At 46.8% G+C, this 17,451-nt stretch overlaps 1 protein-coding gene across 6 annotated transcripts in view; it reads right to left on the minus strand.

The window, feature by feature from the left end:
• Positions 1-17,451, minus strand: part of SLC44A3 (solute carrier family 44 member 3) — a 109,451-nt gene that overhangs the window by 61,419 nt on the left and 30,581 nt on the right. For all 6 annotated transcript variants that reach the window (XR_009257937.1, XR_009257936.1, XR_009257935.1 and 3 more), the window contains exons 6-9: positions 15,734-15,894; positions 13,764-13,853; positions 12,418-12,542; positions 7,414-7,600 (exon numbers count right to left, since the gene is read on the minus strand). Coding sequence is in view for 2 of the 6 variants with exons in the window: in XM_058716486.1 (XP_058572469.1) it covers positions 7,414-7,600; positions 12,418-12,542; positions 13,764-13,853; positions 15,734-15,894 (563 nt within the window). In the remaining 4 variants the exon portion in view is untranslated. The remainder of the gene's footprint in view (positions 1-7,413; positions 7,601-12,417; positions 12,543-13,763; positions 13,854-15,733; positions 15,895-17,451) is intronic.

Here is a 17,451-nt window from a genome sequence, read left to right on the forward strand (position 1 = left end):
ATCACAAGTCACGTGCTCTTCTGACTGAGCCAGCCAGGCACTCCTCTGCTCCTCTTTACGGCCCAATTCCTCAAGACTGCCTCTACTTACTCTTTTCAATTCTTTTCTCCCTCTTTCTCTTAAACCCACTGCAATCATGATCCACTCCCTCTCACTTCCCTCAAGCGGTTTTGTTTCACCTCTACGTTGCTAAATTCAGTGGATAGTCTTTGGGTCTTATCCCACTTGGTAGCAGCATTTGACACACTGGACGCCACTCACATATCCCTGAAGCCCCAGCCAGCCTCATTTCTGTATTCCTCCTCAGCTCCAGGACCTCTCAACCACTGAAGATTCCCAGAGTATAGTCCTTAAATTTCCACTCTTCTCTCTCTGCACTCATTCTATTCTCATGGTTTTAAATACCATTTATATGCTCCCAAATTTCCAAGTGAGATCTCTAACTGGGACCTCTCCAGAAACTTCAGACTCAACCAGCCAACTGCGCACTTGACATCTCCATCTGGCTGCCGAAGAGACATCTCAGTTAACACAATCAAAACCAATACGATCGCCCCTGAAATGCTCCACTCAGAGTCTTGCCCCATCTCAGCTGATGGCAGTCCCATCCTCCAGCTGCTCACTGTCATCTTTAAATCTCTTTCCTTCACATCCCTCCACAAATAAATCGGGAGATCCTTCAGAATAGACACGGAATCCAATACGTCACACCACGGCCATTATGCTCCTCCCTAGACGGCTGCCTGTAAAACGTCAGTCAGATCATATAGATATTCTACTTAAAACTGTAATGGCTTCCCATCTCAGATTGGAACCAGAGCTCCTATAAAGGCTACAAGCCCAGAGGATTTGACTCCATGCCCTCTCTGACCCCCTTCTAACTCCACTCCAGTGGAAGAGGACTGCCTGCTGTGCCCCCAGTACCCATGCCTCTTGCTGTTCACTTTGCCAAGAACACGGTCCCTTCTCTTATAGAGCCTCATGGCTCTGCCCCTACCGCCTTCAAATCTTTGTTCACATATCCCCTTCTCAATGAGGCCTTCCCCCACTCACCACATTTAAAATTCACCACCCCTTGGGGCACCTGGGTGGCTCAGCCACTTGAGCGTCCGACTTCAGCTTAGGTCATGATCTCATGGTTCGTGAGTTCGAGCCCCGCATTGGGCTCTGTGCTGACAGCTCAGGGCCTAGAGCCTGCTTCGGATTCCATGTCTCCCTCTCTCTCTGCTCCTCCCCTGCTCGCACTCTGTCTCTCTCTCTCAAAAATAAATAAAGATTAAACAAAATTGTTTTTTAAAATTGCACCTCCCCTTAAGCATTTCTCATTCTTCCCCTCTGCTTTAATTTTCCCCATACCACTTATCAACTTTTAATGTATTGTGAATTCACTTACATATTTTATTTAATGCCTGTCCCCCTATCCTCCTCTAGCTACAAAACTAGAAGAAAAGCTGTACCTTTAGCTTCTACAACAGGGTCTGATACAGTAAATATTCAATAAATATTTATTGAACGAACAACTGAATCAAACTTCCTCAGCATAGCATATGTATATCTCAATGTATCCTATATATCCCTAATATATCCTACTATAGAGATCTGAGACAATTTTCTGGACATCATCCATATAACCTGGAGGAAATTCATCATGAAGTTAACCATAAATCTAGAAACTATAAGCAAGCTTTAAAGCATTTTGAAAGACTAAGGTGACATTCATGATCATATACATGGCAATTTCTCAAGGACGGCAGTCCAGATGGTTGGGATAATTTCCCAAAGGAAGCAGGTCCAACTTGGAAGGGTTCGACTTTCTAGTACATTCTATGTACTGGCCTCTTCCAGCAAATTGGTTCAAGCGTCCTAGTGACATCCCTCGTGCCCGTGTCTCCCACTGGCTCAGCTTCTACTCTGACAGCATGAAGATTAGGGGGAAAGAGAAGAAAATCTCGATGTAGAACCTATGTCTATATCTCATTTCACACAGCACTGATGCAAATCCACTTACTGATTCAGGACACATTTACTGAACTCATTTAGGGGCTGTACGCTGAATAAAGAGACACAGAAAGAAAAAGACATGGCCCCTGCCCTCAGGATGTCCATTCCCTAGTTGGATGGTAACAAGTCATTAACTTGCGTTATTGTTCTTCATAGGACTTCTCACCGTCTACATATATTTACTTATTTATTCCCTCTTTCCCCACTCACTAGCACCTCTGCCTCATTCACAGCTGTACCTCCAGTTCCCAGGCCTGCAACAGTACGCATGCAATGAATATCTGCTGAAAGAATGAAGAATATTAAAAAATGCAAGGAAAATGAAGAAGCACAATTAAGTATGCCTGGGGAATTCATAGATTTTCTAAGAAATATAATGCTCAAAACAATTCTTGGAGAATGATTAGCTTTTTAAGCCATTTCAGGTAGAAAGGGGCAAGTTGGGAAGAGGAGATGTTTCCAGATGAAGGTCACAGCAGGGGCAAAGGCACGAAGATGTTCATGGAGACTGTTTTCCTTTGCACCTTCCCAAAGGGGCTATAAACTTCCAAAAATCAGGAGCTGCTTCAAATCTCTCTTGTGCAAGTTCCCTCCACCTGTTCCTAGGACAGGTGGGGGCTGCTAGGAGGTTTTTGTGAACTAATGTCAATCATTTTCTAGATCTCTCATCACTTAAAAAAGAAGACAATTGTCTTTTAAACTGTGCTCTCAAATATGCCAGGCAGAGCAGAGAGTAAAGCTGAAGCTAGTTCCAGGTACTCTTCAGTTAACAGTAATTCCCAATATAAGGAACATATATGGTCCTTTATTTGCAAAGCAAAGTTCTGGCCCCATCTCGGCCTCCTCACATCCCTGTAAAGCATCTGGGGAAAGCATCATTTTTCTATTGCAAAACTGGGGAAAGGGAAGCACAGAGGATTAACGCCCAAGGAAGCCCAGAGCCAGCTAGATCCTGGGTCCCTTGATGGGACACCCTTTGTCCAACCCTACTACCTCCTTTCCAAGCACGGCCCTCTGCCTGTTCCAAGCATGCCAAATCCATCCCTGTGATCACCTAACTGCAGCACGTAGGGGGAGAAAGTGCCGGCTCAAGATGGGCCTCTTCCACGGTTGACCCTGGGGCTTCCAGACCACCTTAATGACAACGGCGCATAATGAGACTACGTGGGCTCCCTCCAACCTGCCACCTGCACCTGCTGGGTTCCCAAGGTTATTACAGTTTTCACTTCTTCCACTGGATTTTAGCAGTCGTTGTCACATTGTCGGTAGCAGACAAGTCCCGATGGGCTAATAAATGTCATTGCTGGAGGGCCTTGATGTGCTCTGCTGAAACAATCCCCAAACAAGCCAGAATTTGTCAACTAGCTCAGAGGCTGATTTATAGTCACTGGAGAAATTGCTCATCTGGACAAAAAAACCCCAAGTTCACTCTGTATTTTTTTTCTTTTCTACACATTAAAATATTAGTTTCTTCAACCATCTGACACGACATTACCCACTGTGGACACCGCCACAGCACTGAAGAACTGGAGGATCCTGTAACTGCCTGAGGGGACGTGAAGTGAAACCGTCAGGCGCTGCGTAGCCATCTCTGACCACCCACATCACTTGGCTTCTTTTCACAAGCTCTGAGGGCAGCCCCCAGCCTCCCACAAGCGTGGCCGGGGCATCTCCCAGAGGTCAAAATGACATGAGGCAAAGAAATGACCCGCCCACACCCAGAGTGGTGGCTTGGCACCGAGTGAAAAGGCCTTTGAGAACAAAGGAGTTCTGTGCACCTGGTTCAGCCCACAGGTGAGTGGAGAGTCAGGTGGCCTGAGGGGACAGCAGTCTGTTTGTGTTTTTTTTTTTTTTTTTTTTTTTTTTTACGATGCCCGAGCCCAGGGCAGAGGGAAGGCTACAGCTCTGTGTGATCCCTTCTCTCCTGTAAAGGGAAGATCAGTTAGCTCACCGGCCTAGGTCAGGCCCCGGGGACCCAGTTTTTCCTGCCCTTCTGCTCCTCACCCTCTTGCCTGGTTTCCTCCTTCTGCTGACAGGGAATGGCTGCACTTCAGCACATGGCCTCTGAGGCGCTCCCTTTGGCCCCACGGAATCACCTTCCTGGCTCCCTGCCTCTCCTGTTCTCAGTCCTGGGGCAGAGGCTACTTCATGCCCCCTAAGTCCTGGGCCCAACTTGGGCCTAACGGGGAGCTGAAGGGGCACCACGCTGGCAGCTCACTCCCAAGGCAGCCCTGGGCTTGTTCCCTTCCAGCTGCACCCCAATCCCAGGACTGGATCTCTCCTTGTCCTCTCCTGGTGCTTGCCTATGACCCCTGTCGAATCCCCTCTGGCTTCTTTCTGCATTTTCTGATCTGGCAATTTCTAGCCCATCCTCTGAGAAGCCCTCCCTGGCTCCCAAAGTGGGTTAGAGCCCCGTTCCGCCGCTCTTGGAGCTTCCCCAAATTTCTCCTAGTGTGACATTCATCGATTTTCACCATGAGCGCATGTCTAATTGTCACTGTGTCCTACTCAACTCTAAGTGCTGTGAGGAAAGACCACCATTCCTCCCTAGGGCCTTGCCCAGGGCCTCGGCCCCGAGACGCTCCCCTAACCCTTACGAATTAAAGCAAGAACAAATGAACGTGTCCCACCCCAAAGTACTGTGGGATAACATGGGGACAATTTCCTTCAGCCACACTCACAGCCGACAAGGAACAGTGGGGTGGGCGGCTGTGCCCTAGAGGCTGGAGGAGGAACGAAGTTCCTTCCCTGGTCATGAGCCATATTTCCCACGACCTCACCCTTTCTCTGGTGATTCTTTAGGGCAGGGGTTCACGTACTACAGTCCAACACCCAGTGTGCCACCCCCTGTCACCCTTCCCTCCCAGCCCAAATTGGCTTTGACCTCTGGCCCTGCCATGTTGTCCTGTAACCACAGCCCCCAAACACACCATTATGGGCTCAGGCCACATCCGCCAGCCAGCTGCTGTGGTCACGATACTGCTTTGACTTGACAGAAAACTGCGGAGGCCCATTCTGTGTCCCAGCAGCCATGGGAAATGTGAGATGGTGGAGAGAGCACGGGTCCCTTCCTAGGGCTCCAGAGCCAGAGAGAGCCTCGCACTTCCTAGCTGCGTGACCTTCCTCAATTCCCTTACCCATAACTGGAGCAGAACAGCGCGTATGACAAAGGGGGACTGCACTGCTTAACACAGAGGACATAAGAAAGGTCTTAATCCCGAGCCAGGAATTTGGGCCCTTTCCAACAAATGCTTGTTTTCTGCATGTATCAAGGCCACTGCCCGCCTTTCTGACCAGGACTGAGACGACCTCATGTGGGCAAACTGGAATTGTTCAGTGTTGCCCTCAGCTGAGACTTCCAAGTGCCCCACAACATCTGTTCTTCCCTCTTCCTTGGCAACAGAACTTCTAATTTTTGCACTGCGCATGGCTGCCCCCAATGACACCGCATCTCCCGTCCCTCCCCTGCAGGTAGGTGTTGCCCGGTAACTAGGATGTGGCCAAGGGGGTGGAAGTGAGGGCCTGACTTCGGGAATTGGGGGGCGGGGGCAGAGGGCATGTTCACCTTCCTCTCTGCCACCTTCCTAAGGGCTGGAATGACATGGTTGGAGCCTGAGTGTCCGCTTCAGCTACTAGATGGAAGCCAGTGGTAGAGGATGTCAGCCACAAGGTGCTGAAGTGAAATGGAAGAAGGATAGTGCCCAGGTCCTTGACCTCTACAGGACCATGCTAGCACGGTGCCTCCTCCTTGCGAACTTCATTTATGTGAGAGAGAAATTACCTTATATCTTATTTAATTCACTGCTTTTTTTAGTCTTTTGTTACTTCCAAACTCATCCTGATTGATTACAGTCATGTATCTGGTTAACCAAGGATTCTTCATGGATAATTATTCTGAGTTCACTGCAGGTCTTCAGAAAGCTTCCAGAGAGCAACAGAAGAGATTGCTCCCAAGCGCGTCTGAGGCTGGAAGTGTGGGCTGTGTCTCCCAGGGAGCCTGCTGACAATCTCGAAGCCATCTCCAATGAGCCTTCTACTCCAGAGGACAGAGAGGAGACCCCAATTTCCTAAGAATCTACGACACAGCAGTTCTCACATAGTTGACCAGAGCTGACAGGGGACCAAATAAACTTGATAAAACGGTAAGGAGTTACATTAGCCTTATTGATTTGACATCTGCTGTGGCTCTTATCTGTCTGGTGACAGTCCCAGAAAGCAACTTACTCTTTCGTACTCCCATCGTAGTGTGGATGTGGGCCTTATCCAAATCAAACACGGGAGTCAGAGACGATCCAGAACAGGGCCGCTCGACACGTGCCTGGGAGCCTAGCTGCGTGTCCTCACACTGTTTGTTACTAGCCCACAGTGAGATGCGGAGCTTGAGCCAGAACACAGACCTACTGCTTGACTAAGCCCATCGTTTCCTTCTGGTGACTTCTTTTCTCCCACAGCAAGACTTTCTCCATGAGGGGGTGATATATATTCTGACAAAGCTCCTTACCTCATTTCAGACAGTACTTTACACAGCCTTTCTTTGCTCTGTTATGGGGCTTCAAAAATATATAGTTTGCCCTACCTCAAACCAAATAAATCAGCATCTCTGAGGACAGGGCCCAGGCAACTGTATTTTAATAAAGCACCTTAGCTGACTCTGAGGAATGCCTGTGGTGGAAAACCATCGTACAGTTATAACAGGAAGGTGGAGGATTCAGTATTGTCTTCTCAGGACCTAACCAATGTGAACGTCCATCTGCACTTGTTTTAAACTTACGCTGGCTCCGCTGAGCACGCCAGACTCTTAACACGGCCTTTCCTGGGCCCTTCTTGATTGCCCGAATTGAGAGGAGTTGGCAGATTACCTTGGACAAAATTTAAATCCAGAGACATTTGACAGTATTGTTTCCATAAACTTTTTTTTTTTTTTTACTGTTTATTTTTTTGAGAGAGAAAAGTGTAAGCTGGGGAGAGGCAGAGACAGAGAGAGGGACAGAGGGTCCAAAGCGGGCTCTGCACTGACAGGCTGACAGTAGTGAGCCCGATGGGGGACTCGAACCCACAAACCGCGAGATCATGACCTGAGCTAAAATCGGATGCTCAACCGACCGAGCCACCCGGGTGCCCTGCTAATACTCTTTCTAGAGGCTTTTGTCCATGTTGTAGTTTTTTCAAAGCTCTTTTAGTCCTTACTGAATTTGCTCTCTCGAGAAACACACTCAGCTTCTTTAAAGCCAGTATGAAAAAGGAAAAGGATTTTCCTGCTCCCCCCACGACAGAGCCCCTGGCACCATCACTGCTGTCATCAGACACCTCCAGTTCCACCGGAGGCTCGGTCCCTACAAAACAGGTCAATGGTTCCAAAATGGCAGGATCTTCCACGCACAACTCAAAGGCGATGGAACCCTTTACCCTTACCTGCAGTTCCCAGGCTCAGCAGCACGGCCACCCAGAGGACCCAGAAGAAAATGAGGATGGCAAAAGTCCATAGTGGTTGGAACAGCAGGAATGGAGAGTTGCTGATGGCTTTATTAATGACTTGGAAAAGTTCGACTGTCAATTTTATTCTTTTTCTGAAGACAAAAATCAAGCTGAGCAGAACTGCCTGGAGAATAAGGGGTTAGAGCAAATTACCCAAAATAATAAGAGAAAGGCTTAAAGCAAACCTTAATATTTTACTGACGTGTCAGCCAACAGCTCCTTGAAGATAGCTACTCACACTTTTATTATATTAAACAGAAAAATATTCACATCCTCAGTGGGCGTCTATTATGTGTTGGCCCCTGTGCTAGATCCTGCAGCTGTAACCATGAACGAGACACAGTCCCTGTCAGAGAACAAGAGAAAATGCAAAGAAAGTCCTCTAGGGTCAGAGAACTGTCTTCTATCTCTCACCTCCTCCCCATAATATGCAAGATACTCAGAGAATGCTCGAAGACTGCAAAAGGCAAGGGATGTAAGTATGAGGGAAAGGACAGTGGTTATGCCTCAAAGCAACCTTCTGTGCCTTCTTCTCTGCTGGTTTTGGCCTCCCTCCATATAAATTTCTTACTAAAGAAAGAAATCACCCTTCACCCCCACAGCCCAGCCCAGTCACTGCCATCTCCTCATGCTCTTCACACACAAGCATCGGCACTGACTAGTCTCCACCTGCCACCCATACTCCCGCAACCTAACCTAGAGCACGGGATGTGAATCTCTGCCCATTCCTCTTTTCTTAAAATGGTCTCCTCTCTTGACCTCTGCGATTGTTCTTTCTTCTGGCTCTCCTCCTACCTCTTGTTGTTTCTACAGTCTTTGGACTCCTTTTCCTTTGTGGTCTTAGCGTCCTTCCTAGAGGCTGATAACCTTCAAAGAAGAACCTCCAGCCTCACCTCTCTCTAGGTGCTAGATGAGTAAGCACATCAGTTACCGGCCAGGCCGTGGACGTCATACAGTGTCTCAAATTCAACCCATCCTGAACCAAGTTCATTATCTTCATAGAAGAATCTTCTCCTTCTTCTATATTTCCTATTCCAGTGGCCCTAATTTTTCTGGCCTCTCCAAGAGTAAGGATGGTTCCCCTCTTGTGTGCTTCCATATTATCCCAAACTTACGAATTGTAGCACTCAGAGTTTATACGGCAAATGTTTATTCATCTGACTTTCTCATTAGATTAAGCTCGCTGAGAGCAGAGCCGTCCCTTACTGTCAAGAACTGGCCCAGTGCAGGGCACAATCCCCATCTCCTGCAATCAGTTTCCTGACAGATATCTCAGTCTAACCTCCCCTCTCTTCCCAAGTTTATCAATTATCTCAGGTCTTATCAATTATCTGCACCCAAATAGCCACCTCCTTAGCCTCTGTCTTTAATTCCACTGGTCCCCAACCCCTACCCCTTTCCCTCCTCTAACCCACAGCTAAAGGGGTCTTTGTAAAGAGTAGAATCAATGATGTCACCTCCCAGCTCAAAATTCCTCCATGGTTCCCCTGTGCTTCTGGATAAAGATCAAGGTCATTATCACTACAGATAAGGAACTTCCTGGCATGGCCCCTCCTGTATCTGCCTCTCAGCCTTCTGCCAAGGGAACCTCCACAGCTCCCTCTTGTGTTCATGACAAGATACCCTTTCTCCTTTAGCCTTAGATACCCTTTCTCCCCCAGCTGGGCTGGGGCATTCCTGGCCCAAAGGATCTTACAATCCAGTGGAAGAAAGTTGAAGGAAGGTGGGATAAAATGGGAGCAGAGCCTCCCGACCCAGTCATGGGTGTCTGGAGGAACTGGGGAAGATGTCCGGACCCCTGTAAGTGGTAAAGGCTAAGCAGGAATTTCCAACTTTGCATTCTTGATGCCTACCACAATCAACAAAAAAGAGGAACCTTTTTTGTTTCACTTAAAATATTCATAAAGCAAAATGATATGATCTTCAGGCAAATAAACTTGGCTTCTAGCTCCTGAGTGGAAAGCTAACATATGTATATTTAAATACATGTGTGTTTTACAAGTTATATATATGCATAAAATACTCCTCTCACACTCTAAGTACACTGCAAGGATGCTCACTAGAAGCGTAGAGTCAACTTTCAGCAGGGATCAGGATTACCTACCGGGGATGGTGCCGGGGGTGTGGGCCAGGCTGGGCTGAGCAGCAGGGCTGACTTACCATGGGGGCCATGTCCTGGCTTCACTCATCTGGGCTCTAAGCTGCAGGGAGCTGCCCTTCAGCCTGTGCTCCTAGGCTGATGCCCTGAGGTGTGCATTTAAGGCCATTTACCCTCTTTTCTCCATTGCTGCTAGCGCTTATAACAAAACTATTTAAATAATATTCATAGGCAGCCCCCATCTTCCCTGAACCATGTTTTCTAGTTGACTTGTGAGGCAGCTTCTGGGAACTCAGGAGACAGGAACATATCCCAGCCAAGTGTCCTGGTAGCAGACAAGGATCTCCCTGGGAAATCTTCACTAGATGAGACTTTCAGGGTCTCTGTTGGGCTCCAACATACAGGTCAGGGAAGAAGTGAGATGGGGCTCCCATGTGAGCTAGAAGGATGAGGGTTGAAGGAGGTGACCTTTCTCCTGATTCTATTCCCCTCTTCCTAATGTTGTTTCCCTCTTTTGCTTCTCTGGAAAAGCGGGGTAAGAAAGGCGGAGTGAGGGAGAAGGAGAGCAGCTGCTAACTCCTCTTTCCTCTTGGATACCAGCACTGAGGACAGGGAGTGGTACCTGACTAGGGGACACAGTATGACGTTCTCTCCCTGACCTCTTTCCCTCATCTTGTGCAGGGGTCTGTGGGAGCCAAGCTGGGCTGGCAGGGGAAGGAGCAGGTGGAAAGTGGTTTTCTCTTGCCCCAGAGCCAGCCCAGCTTCCTAGCCCTGGGTCCCCTGTCAGGGAGCATGAGGGGTGGCTCTCTGTGGGAATGCTGAGTTTCCATGGCAGATGCTCCCCAGGGAGGAGGGAAGTCCGTGGCCCTAGGGGAATCTTGTAGGAATATTCCCATTCAACAGATGAGGAGAGCCAAGCCTAAGGCCAAGACAATTCTGTGAGGTCACACAGTGGGTAGTGGGCCATGGGCTGGGACGTCCGCCTCAGACCACAAAGGCTGGAATCTTTCCCTGTGCGCCAGGTCATGACATTGCTTGCTCTGTAATTTATCTAGTCATGGGGCAGGTGCTATCTGTGTATTGTATCTTGCTAGCTCTGTTGGCTAGTGCATGGCCCAGTGTATGATAGGGACTCAAGTACACAGCAATCAACAATCTAGGGCTCTTGTGAGGACATGCCCACCCAGCAGCCAGCACGTGGTGGGAACTCAGTAAGTAGCTGTGATAGGTGTGCCAAAGCCATGGCGTATGAGCTGTGGTTCGCTTCTACCCTCTATACCATCCCCTGAACAGTCCTCACAGACACAGGTGCAAACAGCCTTTCTTCCTTCACAGCCTCACCTGTCACCAACCTTAGTGAAGAGAACTTCCCCTGACTTTGGTGTCTGGTGGCCGTTAATGGTTCAGTGTGTGGAGACAAAGGAAGCCCTGGGGAGGGCTAAGGGAGAAGGTACACTCTCCCCCCCAGCTTGGAGCCCTGCTCCCCACCCCCTCCTCCATGCCCAACAGCTCGGCACAGGCTGGGTTACAGGGGGTTCCTTTTTTCTCCAGCCTCCTTTTCAGGCCATTGGAGCAGTTATGGGCTTGGTCCCTGCCTGAGGCAGGACAAATCAGAAGCTTTACTTAATCACACACTTGCTTCCCGAGATGCAGTTTATGTGAAGAACACAAACCTGAAACCTCACTAGAAATGAGAAAATGTGAAGACCACCAAATAGGGGAACTGAAGGATCTCCTCAGGAGAGAAGTGAGTTGTGAGAGAGTCTGCGTTTGCTGGAGGAATTAAAGGGCTTGTGGAAAACCTAGCTGTGGCTCATCCACAAAACGGTTAGCAAGAAGGGGCGCCTGGGTGGCGCAGTCGGTTAAGCGTCCGACTTCAGCCAGGTCACGATCTCGCGGTCCGTGAGTTCGAGCCCCGCGTCGGGCTCTGGGCTGATGGCCCAGAGCCTGGAGCCTGCTTCCGATTCTGTGTCTCCCTCTCTCTCTGCTCCTCCCCCGTTCATGCTCTGTCTCTCTCTCTGTCTCAAAAATAAATAAACGTTAAAAAAAAAAAATTTTTTAAAATAAAAAATAAAAAAAATAAAAAAAAAACGGTTAGCAAGCAAGGCACAAGCAAGGATGGCTGTAGTTGCCTAAAATCGACTCCACGGTCCCTCCAGGGCCTTGTGATTCTAGCCCATTTAGTGCCACCTGGGGAGTGACCTCAACGGTTTGCAACAGCCAACCTCTCTCCCGCAACAACCAGTATCTGCTGCCTCCATAACTCCGCGTGTGCCTGTTTTCATCTAGGGAGCTCACAGAGGTGGCGGCAGGTTCTCTGAAAACCAAAATAACCCAGTGGCCAGCAGGTCTGGAAATAAAGGACTCTCTGTGTTCAAGGGCAGTGGGAGCTGTCACACCCTGGAGGGAGCAGAGCATCCATTGGCTGGACCGGGGAGTCTGCTCACAAACAGGAAAGAGGAACTGTCGTAAGTCTCCCCCACTCCAGGGTCCACCTTATAGCTGCTTGGGGGTAAAAATGGTTCTACTGTATTCAAGGAAAACAAATCAGCACAGGTAGGAAATTAACCTCTGAGAGATGGCAGAAATGACTTGGAAAGAAGGTAAGGCCTTCTTTTTTCCTGTTTTTTGGAAGGTTTTGATTTATCCCTATGTAGGTATTGCAAATAAAAGAGAGAAAGTCCTAAACATGTACGTGTATTCACCATACTATTACGTAATGCATACTCTGAGATTAAAAAACAACAACAACAAAACCAAATTCTAGTTGTTTTTGGTTAAATTATTTGGATTTCAGAGTTCTAGCGAGCTACTTGACCTCCTGCTGGAAGGGCGTCTCTTACCGTGATTACTGTAGATACAAGAGCAAACCCCAGCAAACACTTCATATTTTCCCTTTCTGTGTCCAATTCTATGCTGAGGTCATGGGTATAGTCGTAATACAGCCACCATAAGACACCACAGACAACTAGAAGGCAAAACACCAGGGGAACTCAGCACATGCACATGGGATAACCGCCTCCCCCAACCCCCAGCACTGGGTGGCCTGGCTCCGGCAGTGGGTCCCACGGGCCTGGGGCTTGATGTGTAACAACCGACCCTCTGAAGGAGCTGGGCAGGGCCAGGGTGGCCTCCCCAAGGGTCCACCCAGACCCTCAGTGGCTGCTTGTCCTTGGGAGGCACGGGAAGGTGATGCTAGAACACAGGTGCATCCTGTCAGCCCAGCCTACAGACTGGGCATGGGCGTGAGCAGGGAGGAAAGTGCACGGACAGGACAGTGAGGGGAACAACATTAGAGTCCAAAGTCTAGACCTGCCCAGTGAGCTCCACTGGTGCCAACTCCTGAGGGAACTTGGAGGTCGGCTTGGCGGTCACAAGACAGGGTAGACACTCGATATTGCAACTGCTCTCTGTTTAAACATTACAATGCCACCTACAGCACCACCACAGGAAGGTCACGTTCGTCTTTACTTGTCTTAAGTGGGAAAGTGTCCATCACAAGCTGCGGTGCCTGTCCTCCAGCATGGCACGCTGTGCACCTGTGAGGCGTAGGGCTCTAAGTTGCTGAGGGCAGATTAAGGGGAGTGAGACTCTATAGTCATATTGATTATTAAAAGTTAAAATGTCCCATGCCAGTTGGTAAATAGCTGCTGCCTTGAACTTCCTGTGTGCCCCTACCTCTCAGACCTCCTTTCCTGATAACTCTTGGATGGACCCACATTCCAGCCACAAAAGGGGAACCAGCAGGTACAGGAGAGGCTCTTTGGGACCCTCCCCAGCTCAGGGCCTGAGTCTTTTTAGACTGGAGCCTTTGCATGACAACTGTGGGGACCCAAGATCAATGGTTGATGTAGAAGTTCAGAAGACATTCTTTAAAAGGCTTCCACAAGACTTGGAGTCGTCTGCTAATGGTATGGTCACCAGGACCACTCTGGATTGGCAGGCCTGACTAAGCAGCAGCCGAGTGCAGCAGAGACAACAGATTGGCATCAAATTTGCTAATATCTGCAACACAAACAACTCCCTTTGTCCTCTCTGGGCCCAAGTTTTCTCATATGTAAAATGACGGGGTTGGATGAGAGACTCTCTGAGCCCCATTTAGCTCAAAAGTGCCAACTTGTAAGTTCCGTACTTAATGGAAAGGCTTTGCATTTAATCAAAAAGAAATCAATCAAGTAGAAATACTTACACAGCAGTCCCGAAATAATCAGTGCAATGAAAATGTGAACCAGAAGGGTGGTGATGAACCAGAAGGTGAACATCATGGCCAAAGACAAGGCTGAAAAATTAAGCAAAATATATAAACCCCAACAGCAACCGAGGTGTGAAGGTAATGATGGCAGGGCTTTAATGACTCCCAGAGGAGGGAGGACTGAGAATTTCCTTCAAACGCTAAATATCTTAAACATCTACTAAAAAAAATAACAAGACATACACAGGGTACTCTCTAAAGCATATATAAGTTCAGTCTGCTACAGTAAGCCAGTTTCTGAAATCCTAGCAATTCTTTTATTAATTTTTTTTTTAAATCAGGTCTTATTCCCAAATACCCAAAATGTTTTTTTTAAGTCCAAATAAACCATTATTATTATTATTATTATTATTATTATTATTATTTACCACACTTAACTCTTTTCACTTCTTATTGGGCTTATATAAAGTTTTAACTTTAAATGTTCTCAGGAATTTTTATTAAATATGAAAAATTAATGCCTTTAGAAATGAAAAATTTAAGGTTCCAATTATATGGTAAGCTGTATGTGTAAAAAAATCCGCATATTATTTTCCAGTATTTGGGGTTTTAAGCTTATGACCTTATGTTAAGTATTGCAGTGAGTTTATATATAATTTTACATTTTTCCTAAACAAGAGATCAGTATTACTTGGGGCCGGCTGGGTGGCTCAGTAGGTTAAACATCCAACTTTGGCTCAGGTCATGATCTCACGGTTTATGGGTTCGAGCCCTGCGTGGGGCTCTGTGCTGATAGCTCAGAGCCTGGAGGCTGCTTAGGATTCTGTGTCTCCCTCTCTCTCTCTGCCCCTTCCCCACTCATGCTCTGTCTCTCTCAAAAATAAACATTAAAAAAAAAAAATCAGCGTTACTTACAGACACTTTGGTGTAGTGGTTAAGAATGTGGATTCGAGGATCAGATACATCTGGGTTGGGTCTCAGCTCTGCCACCTACTCTACTCACTGCCTGACTTTGGCCAAGTCACTTAACCTCTCTATGCCTCAGCTTCCCTTCCTACAAATGGTGACAGGATTCTGACAAGGCTTTAATGAGTAAAGTAAAGTAAGCACAATGCCTGGCACATCTGGGCCCTAAGAAGTCCGGAAGTTACATAATGCTGATGAGTTAAGTATTCCCAAGTATTCAGGAATTAGTAACATTTTGGTAAGGAAATTAGGGAAAATCTGATGAGTAAACTGGCAAAATCATGGCTGATCAAAGAATTCCTTTCAACAAAAAGGTTGGGAAGCAGCCACTGGAGAAGGGGTAGATAACAGGCCACTACGACTGCCCACACAGCAGAATGTATCAACTTGTTCAAAGAGAAAGTCAACTCTTAAAGGGGCTCATCAAGTTGAAATGGGAAGTTAAAGGGTCAAGAGTGGGTAGCTGCTTCCAGAAATGCCCAGAAGAGGCATGTCACAGCTCAAGGCCTTGACCTGCCTACAACCCAAAGCAGGTGGTTGGCTACCTCAGGCCATTGCCTTCTGATGTTACTCAACACAGATACACACACCTCCTTCTCTTGCTCCCATGCGGCCTTCTAATCTGGCTTGCCTATGGGGAGAGGGCATTCTGGCCAGAAGACATGGCTTTCTGGTCCCCCTGACAGTTGTACTTATCATGGCCAGTTAGCAAATTGGCAATATGCTTTGCACATCCATCCTTATGCAGAGCTGAGGACCAGGTACCGGAACATGGCCACTATGCTAAGACAACCCACACTTGGTGAGGCCTCTTGGCAGAGAGCCAGCTGGTGTCTCCCTAATTTTATTGTCCCCTCTCCCACTTGAACCTGAAACACTGAAAATCTTTATAAAGAAAACATGTGAACTTTTATCTTTAAGAGGCTAATTCGCATCGTACAACATACACAAGTGCTAGAAACTTTGGCAGAGTCACTGAAAGAAAAGCAATTTAAAGTTACCTAATGCGAGGATACACAGACCAAGGATTGTGTCTCTTCCTGACATTATTCCACTTAGAATTTGATGGAGGGTGTCAACATCATTTATCAAAACAGATGCAAACAAGGAATAGCACTCGGGTGTTTGAGGAACGCATCTGTTAAACAAGGGGAAAGACTTGCTAAAAAGAAAAGAAGAAACGGCAAAGATATTTATTTAATTAGTTAACTGAAAAAAAAATGCTTATTTAAAAATTTCAACAACCAAGAAAGCATAAGATATGCAGTAACAAAAAGAAGTTTAGCATCCTGTTTGCAGAATACACCTTGGAAAGCCAGGCAAGGGGCACCGGTTAAGTGTCCGACTCTGGATTTCAACTCAGGTCATGATCTCAGGGTTCATACAATTGAGCCCCCCATCAGGCTCTGCACTGACAGCATGGAGCCTGCTTAGAATTCTCTCTATCTGCCCCTCCCCTGCTTGCTTTCTCTCTCTCCCTCAAAATAAATAAATAAACATTGAAAGAAAGAAAGAAAGAAAGAAAGAAAGAAAGAAAGAAAGAAAGAAAGAAAGAAAGAGAAAGAAAGAAAGAAAGAAAGAAAGAAAGAAAGAAAGAAAAGAAAAGAAAAGAAAAGAAAAGAAAAGAAAAGAAAAGAAAAGAAAAGAAAAGAAAAGAAAAATGAAAAGAAAGCAAGCTCTTTCTGTACACTCTGCTACAGTAATTAGCTGATGCTCTGGGTGGGGAATGATGATGGGGACCCAGAGAAACTGGAACGCTACACTTGGAGAGTGACATTTCTGATTCTCCTGTCTTGGCCCTTTTTGGATACAAACTACCAACTCCAACACAAGAATGGCATTTAAGGAACTGGCAGAGATAAGAGCTGGTTTAACTGGAAGTTGGGTCAATGAAACTACCATTCTGTCCTCTTTGAGAAGATGCATAAGGCTTGAGAGGCTTGCTACAAACAGAGTGGATAGCGAGTGATGAATATATGAATAAAGCTGTGGTTGGTAACTGCCTTGGGTAGATGAAAAAGCTGATCTTTTTGGGGTCCCTTCCTGAAATGTAAAAATGCTCAGGGATATCCATTCTAATGACTTAAAAATTTTTTTTAATGTTTATTTATTTTTGAGAGAGAGAGAGAGAGAGAGAGAGAGAGAGAGAGAGAGAAAGCAAGCCGAAGAGGGGCAGACAGAGAGGGAGACAAAGAATCCGAAGCAGGCTGCAGGCTCCAGGCTCCAAACTGTCAGCACAGAGTCCGACACCAGGCTTGAAGTCATGAACCAAGAGATCATGACCTGACCTGAAGTTGGACACTTACCGGACTGAGCCACCCAACAGTGGAAATAATCCCAACCCAAGAAGCATCAAATTATCAGACACATTGCTAAAAACCAAGCATTTTTTGAAATGTGTGAAGATGAAACAAGGGAGAACCCAAATGCAAACAATATTGTATTATCATGAAGAAAAAATGGCTTCTGAACTTTCAATGAACACAACATAGAACATAGAAGAATCTTTCTCAGTAAGTCATAACATTACAGGAATAGTTCCTGACTCCCTGAATACTGATTCAAGAGAAGAGTAAAACAACTAAGCAGTTTTTCCCTAGTTAAAAAATTTGAAGGTGTAATACAGTCACATGGCTCAAGTTCCAGAAGGTACAATAGAACGAATAAATTGTGAGAAATGGCTGTCTCTTCTCTTTAAGGAAAATTATTTCTTCACAGG

The sequence above is a fragment of the Neofelis nebulosa genome, chromosome 2, assembly GCF_028018385.1.
Source record: "Neofelis nebulosa isolate mNeoNeb1 chromosome 2, mNeoNeb1.pri, whole genome shotgun sequence".
NCBI classification, from domain to species: Eukaryota; Metazoa; Chordata; class Mammalia; order Carnivora; family Felidae; genus Neofelis; species Neofelis nebulosa.